Source organism: Boleophthalmus pectinirostris, unplaced genomic scaffold, assembly GCF_026225935.1.
Source record: "Boleophthalmus pectinirostris isolate CB_2022bp ecotype Guang Dong unplaced genomic scaffold, ASM2622593v1 HiC_scaffold_16, whole genome shotgun sequence".
NCBI classification, from domain to species: domain Eukaryota; kingdom Metazoa; phylum Chordata; class Actinopteri; order Gobiiformes; family Gobiidae; genus Boleophthalmus; species Boleophthalmus pectinirostris.
The window spans coordinates 20,488,604-20,496,576 of record NW_026571095.1 but is presented as its reverse complement, the minus strand read 5'-3'; the positions used below and the strand labels follow the sequence as shown (position 1 = coordinate 20,496,576).

Here is a 7,973-nt window from a genome sequence, read left to right as displayed (position 1 = left end):
ACATATCCCCTTTTCCTAAATCTGAAAATATGACGTCTAAATGAATAATAAACATTTAGACTGAGAAACAGTATTGTTCTGCTAAACTGATTTAGCATGTGTCTTGTTTACAACAATGACATTCAACATAAATGAATGTGTCTGTAAATGGGCACACTGCACTTGTTATCAAAGGAAAAACAAACATGCAGTCATAAGATTTTGTATATACACATTAACAAGATCAGTGTTAAGTGTTATATTTAATAAAGAGGTTTTAGTTGATTTCTCATTGTCACTTATTTTGCAGGGTTTTTTTAAGCAATCAACTATAGACAAAATAATCTAACCAGGTGGAAAGCACAACTGATGTTTGCTTAAGAATTGCTTGCATTTCAGGGTGTACCACAACTTTTCTGGTTGGTCCGCCACTTATTGTATTAAAGGTTGTTTTCCCTGTGTCCCATAGTATGGTATTGATTTTAGCAGTTTCCTTAATGGCATCTATAGATCAGTGCTGAGGAGAAGTGAAAAACGTACATATGTTCTTAAAGGCCATTTTTTTGAGCAATTAAAATGTCAAATTTAATACAATGTTGAATATTCCAGGCCAAGCAGTATTAAGGAGATAGACCTTCATGGTTGGGCCTAAACTCTTGTCAAGGTGCACTGACCTCTGCTTGCCCTACAGGTTACCATACAATCATTGAGTACAATATGACATCTAGTGGTGAGATTTGGAACAGTCTCTGCTTTGGCAAAGACTTGAAAATGTATGCTACATTTTCATCACTATGCAGCCTAACTTGGACTATATTTAATGCATGTACGCTTAACATGACGCGGAAGCCATTTTAATATGGCACCTTTACCGTGACAAATTTTAACGCTGCAACTTTTCTACAAACATGTAGTGAGCTTTAGTTAAAAAGATTTTATTACAAAAGATTAAAAGTGCATAGTAAAGTGCCCTTTAAAACTCCTGTGACTGTACATCTTTGGCCATGGTGTCGTCTCTGCTGGGCGCTGCTTTAGTCTTCTTTGGGAGCAGAATGGCCTGAATATTTGGAATGACTCCTCCTTCAGAGACGGTGACTCCGGACAGGAGTTTGTTGAGCTCCTCGTCGTTTCTTACGGCCAGGAGGATGTGGCGAGGGGCGATCCTGTGCTTCTTGTTGTCTCGGCACGCATTTCCTGACAGCTCCAGGATTTCGGCGCAGAGGTATTCCAGGACAGCGGCCAGGTACACAGCCGCGCCTTCTCCGATCCTCTCCGCGTAATTCCCCTTTCGGAGCACCCTGTGGATACGACCCACCGGGAACGTGAGCCCGGCTCGCACAGACTTTGACGTGACCGGTTTGCGAGCCCTGGGCGCAGCCACTTTCTTTCCACGACCGGACATCTTTTTTCTGTAGTAAAAAAAAAAAAAAAAAAAAAAAAAAAAAAAAGGGGAAAATGTTAAGCAAATTCTAGTCCATGTCAAGTGCAAATAGGAAAATTTAGAAACATGAAGGGGGTAAAACTACCCATGAGTTTTCAGAATGAAATTAGGACCGTTACCATAGCAATTAAAGAAAATACATAAACTCTTGCATTAAGCTGGGGCCCACTACATAGTGGGCAATATATGGTTGGTTGTATATCTACAACAATTAGGGCTACTTATATTTATGTATTCCTTTAAGTTTCCCACAAAGAAAAACACAAACTCATGTATATTAAAGCCTGAGATCACCCACAACCATCCACACATCCCGGTTTGAACTAGGCCATTAGAGTACAGTAAAGTTATAGGCAGACATGAAATCACAAAAGTAACCATTACCAAAAAGAAACTCAAGAGGTTCAAACAGAGTTACAAGGAAGAAAACGCTACTAGACCGACCATGAATTAGTTTCCACTTACTGAATGTGCAGGTTGGGAGTGAAAAGAGCAGACCTCCTGAGGAGCGAGCTCTGCTTTTCTACTGACCTGCGCTCATTGACTGATTGGCCGCACCTGGCGCTGCGCACTCTTTCCCCAACAGCAGGGGGCAGCAAAGGACAACTTTAGGCTGGGCTTCTTTGCGTCTATCCATCCATCATATTTTCTAAAATGTACACCAAATTAAGAATGGCTTTCCAAAACTGATATGAAAATGTAATTCACTCTTTGCATAAATCATGGCAACATCTCTTAAACCAAATATTAGAATATTATTTCATGTTTATTGTTTCTTTATTATTTTATTGTTAGGTTTAAAAAAAAATGCAAATTTAAACTTCACTTTAAACTTGATCCACAGATGATATAATATTGCTTAGAAATTGCAGAAAAACTGCAAAGTCACAAGTGACTATAATCTGCCCCTCAAAGTCACAGCCTACATTATCCCTCACTAAATGTAATCCATGTGTAATACAAATGACCACATTGTTGACAACAAAAACAAAACCAGCATCCAGTGTCGGGAAATGGACATGTCGTTTTATTACATTCATAAATTTCAACAACAAAAGCATGGCCCTAAGATCATGTGTTCATGATATTCAACCACTAAGACAGAATGAGGTAGATCACAGATACCAAGGCTTCCACTAAGCTGCAATGTAGTCTAGACAAGATTGTGAAAGCAAGTTGCATAAGTGTTAATATATAAGACATTTTATGGACATCATTTTTATGAGACATTGGGGGCTATTTTGTTGTTGTGAGAAATATATTTTTTGCTGATGACCTGTATAGTGCAAGTTAACTTTTCCCACCCCATTGACATTCAGCACATCTAAAAGGAATCATTCTGGGTCATGTGCAAAACCTTTGTTAGTGGTTTTGAACAAAAAGGGACACAGCCACTTGTCTTAAGCGACATGCCAATATTACAATATGATTATCAGTCCAAAATGTTCAATAAATAAGAATACAACATGGACTTTTTCAATACAAAACGTAATCAAGAAAGTTTACAGACATTACGGTAAGCACACATCTAGGTAGATTCTTCTTGTCTTGCACAAATACTAAAATTGGCAAAGAAAAATACACAAAACATTAGAGACCCTTCATTGTAAAAGGGGTGATACAATATATTAGTAATGTAAACATTTTTAAACAGTAGTTCAAAATGAAATTATTCCATTTTGGTTTTTTATCATATTTTCTTCTCACAGTTACATGGTTTCTTCATTTTTGTTGGTCCGAAAACTAGGGACTTAAGTGGTAATATTTTCAGTATTACCAACAAGGCATTTTCTTTGGACAACCCTGTGCAGAAAATATAAAAACATTCTTGTTTCAAGTACAAATTTTAGTGACCTGCTACTTATTAGAGTACCAAAGATGGCATTTTTCCCAAAATTTTGATTGCTTTTGTCAATATATTTGGCAGTGATTGCTGTTGGTTGATTGGGTAAAGCTTGAACTTTGAACTTTCAATGCTGCAGATTAAAAGAATTAAAAGAGAAACATATAAAACAAGCCAAAGAATGTATTATGATGCATGGTTATATACTAATACTGAAATAAAACATACACTTAATATTAAAAAGCTTAGATTAAATCGCATAGTGAAAAGAAAAAGGTGCAGCAGAGGATGTCTTTGGTATCAACTTAAATTAAAACCAGCAAAATATAACACATCATAAAGAAACAATCCCTTTAACAACTTCCCTTTCTTGTCATTTTAAAACCCTGAGATAAAAATGCATGTGCAGGACAGCCCTGTACAAACAATACAATCTTCAATAGTCACATTATCATTTTAGAGGCTTTGTTTGCATGACATACAGGAACAAAGCTGTAATTGTAGTGGTGCTCTATCATGAGAGAGTCTGTATAATTAGAGCTATACTTGTGTCCAGCTTCTTGCAACAGTCAGCCAATGCATGCTAGCCAGTCCATGCATAGAAACACTTGCAGTCTTTTTGGAAACTTTGACTGAAAATTGGCGATTCTTAGTACCAATATTCAAACATGGCGTCCTGTTAAAAAGAACAGGGGCCGGTCCTCACTGCAGTTGGCCGTTTGAAACTCATCTCGGAGCCTGAATTGCCACTCGTCCTCCAGCTCCAGTCGAACAATGGTCTGACGCAGAGAGCTCCGGTCCTGGCAGATCACACACAGAGTCGCACCTGGAGGCATTCAACAACAAGCAAGCTAAAATATGAACTGAATATTATATTTTCAGATGAGATAATAGACAATGGAATAATTGAAAATATAATGTAATAATACACATGGCTTTCAGCATCCGGTTATAAGTGATATTTTGAGGACTTTTTTCTATTCAAACAAGTTATTTTTTTGTTAATTGTTATGATAACTGATGTAATTTTTCATTGTTCTGAAATTTATGGATAGAAAAAGAAAATCCTTAAATGTTCTTGTCTTGTCAAAGTGACAAGGTTCATTATTCTGTACAATGAAAAATCTTATTATTAACACTGAACTATAGAGCGAGTGCTGTTATCTTAAAATATTACAGCCAAGTAAAGTTATAAAGTAAAGTACAAGCACTGTTTGGTCACCTTTCAGGAAGTGAAATTTCTTGAGAAGCCCAGAGACAACAAAGGAGTCACTGAGGTACAGCAGAAGCCCACTGAAGATCAGGCCCTGATGGTTCAGGTTGGTGGAGTGTGGACGAGAGTTGATGTAACACACAGAAATCTGAGGCAAAACATAATGTGAGATTAAAATCATGGAGCAGTAATTTACTTAAGAAATAACAAAATCAAGAATATAGTATTAAGAACCATCTGTGGTTATGCATCTGACATCAAGATTGTAGAAAATATTCCTGGACGAGTGAATACCTTGGGGCCGATGTTCAGGTAGCTGTCAATGGACAGGACGGGGTTGGTCTTGTTGTGAATGGCCATGGGGAACAGTCTGTGGCTGCAGCTCTGGAGGAATTTCTCCAACAGGAACTGTGCCGGAGCGTCCAGCAGTGTCTGCTCACTGTCAGGGGCACACACGTACTGCGATGGGCTGATGAGGGCTGGGTTTTCCATCTCCTGAACAGGAAGAGACAATGAATCTCATTCTCATTTGAAAATAATAATAACCAATTAATTATTTAATTATTTAAATTTGTAATTATTAATTAGAAAACTATTCAAGCAATAATTTACCACAAGTTTGGGTTTGACAAGGAAGTCCTTGTTCCCCCCAACTGGAATGTGTTTCTTCATGAGGCTAAAGTTGTTGAAGCGACAGAGCAGCAGCCCGCTGCTGTTCACTCTCAGATTAAAGTCCACCTCCTCACAGCTGTACCTATAGGCACACACACAAACACACACATTTAGTGTTAAAAGGACAAAAGTGTTACAGAAGAAGGCAATATTAGACAGACTCACCGGTTAAGGTCGTACTGTACGTTCTGTGTCAGGTCGACATTGAGCAGCACAAAATCGTGGAGGTGGCTGCGGCTGAAAGGGCTAAGGGGGGCTCGAAGGGACAGACAACTGCTCCACTTCCTGGTCCCGCACAGGGCGTACAGGGAGATTTTCGGGGTGTTCTCCATATGCTGCAGCACCGACTTCAGAGACAGGTTTGTCAAAACTGATCCTCCTTCTGGTGTTTCACTAAAATACACAAGGCACAGCAAAAAATAGACAAATTATGACAAGCGAAATAAAATAACTTGTCTATAACAGAGGTTCATGAACATGTCTACAGTAAATCTTTTAATAGTAGTATGTGTGTATGTTGTGCTCACCTGGTGTCAGCGGGCTGGTGGGCGTTCCACAGCACACACGAGTCATCCATCATGACGATGAAAGGCCACACGTCCTGCCTCTTCACACCCTGCTCCTCCAGACGATTCCTCTCCAGCTCCAGATTATGGTACGACAGCTCTTTGATCATAAAACGTGCAGCACCTAAAACAGAAGCAACAGTTTATTTTATTACTGTGTGAAGCAGTAAGTAATTTTTTCAGACTTTTCTCTAGCATGTCTTTGCTTTTTTGTTCAACACTCTTATTTCAGACACACAAACAGTACAAGCCTAACTCCCTGGTACTTGTGAACACACATTGCTTATTTGTCTGTTATATACATGCAAAAGTCACCACATTTGAACTTTAACCTATTGTAGAACTTGTGCATGAGTGGGAAACTATAGTATTTAGTCTTGTGCTGCATAGATGTCACTTACCCACTCCAGAGTTGTTGAACATAGCGGGCAGGACAAGCAGGATGTGGTTGGGCCAGTACTTTCGGTACAAGGCCATTTCAAAATGCTTCACCACCAGAATGTGCAGATGGTTGGTGCCCTCCATCGCATGGAAAAGATTCAGAAGACCGTGCTCCTGACGTCCCGTAGTTGGGGTAAATATGGGACTTTTCAGCAGGTCCAGGTCCTTGAGTCAAACACAAAAATATCAAATTCATTTTGTCTCTTACAAGATACACTGTTAACACTATTATTATGGGTACACCACCATTAATGGACATAGTATTATTTTGCCTGGCATGTTCCACAGTATGGTATTAACCTTGTCTATCTTGCATTTGTTCAAGGACTTGTAACGTGTTTTTATTGCCAGTGACATAACTTGACTGACCTGTAACCTGAAGTTTAATCCCATACTGTTGATCATTCCAGGCAAAGCAAAAACAATGCCATAGAGACAAGAAGATGACAAACTCTCCACTAGAAGAGTTACATATTACATCTTTAATATTTGTCAAAAAAATAAAAGCATAAAACTATGAGGTACCCATGTTTTTTTCCTAAACATAAGGCTACTTTATTTGTTGTTACCTTGCTGGAGATGAGAGGCAGGCGCATGCTCTCCAGGTGACTGCCCTGCTGACTGAAGACAAAGTGCTGCTCCTTGGATTTGGGAATGACAAACTGAAGCTGGACCTCCTCTCCCAGCATGGACGAGCTAAAGGTGAAGGCGTGGAAAATACACTCGGACAACTGCACATAAAACACAGACCAACATTATTATCATCATAGAAACACGAGGTTCAAGCCATTCATCACAAATATAAGTTGGATTAGAATTTAGAATATAAATAAATAAACAAATATTACAGTATATACTATAACAGTCATGTTGAAACTTCCATATTACTTTATACATGTATACAATGCATTAAATATAATTATGTATATATTTTACAACGCAACCTTCACTTTTTGTTTTTGTTTATATATATTATTTTTTATTTGTTTCTTACCTGAGAGGAAGGGCTTGCTTCACAGTAGTGGTGGCACTGCTCACAATGATGAAATGCATTATGAGCTGCAAACTGGCTCAAACGAATTGATGTGGTCTTTCTTTCGACTGGCAGCTCTCCATCTTGTTTTGCATCTGTTCAAAAATATAATTTAATGTTAATTATTGGCCAGCTTAAATGTCTAAACAATCACTTGACCCATCATTACAGGTATTTAATGATGGACTTATTTCTTCCAACCTGTTAAGCACTTTGGCATCTTCTCTGAGTAAACAGGACTAGCCTTCTTAAACTTAGGGTCATGTGGAAAAGAATCAAAGGACAGTTTGCGAATATCTTCAATGTCAGGCCACATTCTGTTCCCAGGAATTGTAACAGGTATTTCTGTAAAAAATACTATTATTTTAATCTGATTCTTGATTTTTGCAACAAATTTTTCACTGCTTTCACTACTGACCTTCTTCATCCTCAACTTCATTCTCATCGTACACGTCCACCTCCAAGAGTCTGATAAGCATCTTAAATAGGATTCGGAGAAACTGCAGGTATGCACCAGTTTTACCCACCTGTAACAAAATGAAAGGATTTAAAAAAGGCATTGCAGAAATTTGCTGGTGATAGATTAATCATCTTAATCATCTTTCCTCTGCATGTCTACACACCACCTCTGTTTCTTCTACTCTTATTATAATTATTATACCACCAGTTTCTCTCCATCTTATTGCTTTGCCTGGAAAGTTACACAGTATGGCAATAAACTATATTACTTTTTTGTGTAAAAAATGCATTAAAAAATACACATTTACTGTGAGCAATGTCTCCTA

General features: G+C 38.2%; 2 protein-coding genes across 4 annotated transcripts in view; both read right to left on the bottom strand.

The window, feature by feature from the left end:
- Nucleotides 1-898: 898 nt before the first annotated feature.
- LOC110170420 (histone H2A-like) lies at nucleotides 899-1,945 on the bottom strand. Its single transcript, XM_020936067.2, has 2 exons — nucleotides 1,886-1,945; nucleotides 899-1,388 (listed from the first exon to the last, which is right to left on the bottom strand). The coding sequence occupies exon 2, from the start codon at nucleotides 1,379-1,381 to the stop codon at nucleotides 953-955; it is 429 nt and encodes a 142-aa protein (XP_020791726.1). The 5' UTR covers nucleotides 1,382-1,388; nucleotides 1,886-1,945; the 3' UTR covers nucleotides 899-952.
- Nucleotides 1,946-2,426: 481 nt separating this feature from the next.
- greb1l (GREB1 like retinoic acid receptor coactivator) overlaps nucleotides 2,427-7,973 on the bottom strand; it is a 43,575-nt gene continuing 38,028 nt past the window's right edge. For all 3 annotated transcript variants that reach the window (XM_055151693.1, XM_055151692.1, XM_055151694.1), the window contains 11 exons: nucleotides 7,607-7,715; nucleotides 7,390-7,533; nucleotides 7,150-7,283; nucleotides 6,725-6,886; nucleotides 6,116-6,320; nucleotides 5,676-5,838; nucleotides 5,314-5,541; nucleotides 5,089-5,230; nucleotides 4,771-4,971; nucleotides 4,486-4,624; nucleotides 2,427-4,089 (listed from right to left, as the gene is read on the bottom strand). In XM_055151693.1, coding sequence (XP_055007668.1) covers nucleotides 3,926-4,089; nucleotides 4,486-4,624; nucleotides 4,771-4,971; nucleotides 5,089-5,230; nucleotides 5,314-5,541; nucleotides 5,676-5,838; nucleotides 6,116-6,320; nucleotides 6,725-6,886; nucleotides 7,150-7,283; nucleotides 7,390-7,533; nucleotides 7,607-7,715 — 1,791 coding nt within the window. In that variant the 3' untranslated portion in view covers nucleotides 2,427-3,925. The remainder of the gene's footprint in view (nucleotides 4,090-4,485; nucleotides 4,625-4,770; nucleotides 4,972-5,088; nucleotides 5,231-5,313; nucleotides 5,542-5,675; nucleotides 5,839-6,115; nucleotides 6,321-6,724; nucleotides 6,887-7,149; nucleotides 7,284-7,389; nucleotides 7,534-7,606; nucleotides 7,716-7,973) is intronic.

Bases quoted from the DNA above. Each gene is read 5' to 3' on its own strand.
- LOC110170420 (XM_020936067.2), bottom strand. From the start codon at position 1,381: ATGTCCGGTCGTGGAAAGAAAGTGGCTGCGCCCAGGGCTCGCAAACCG.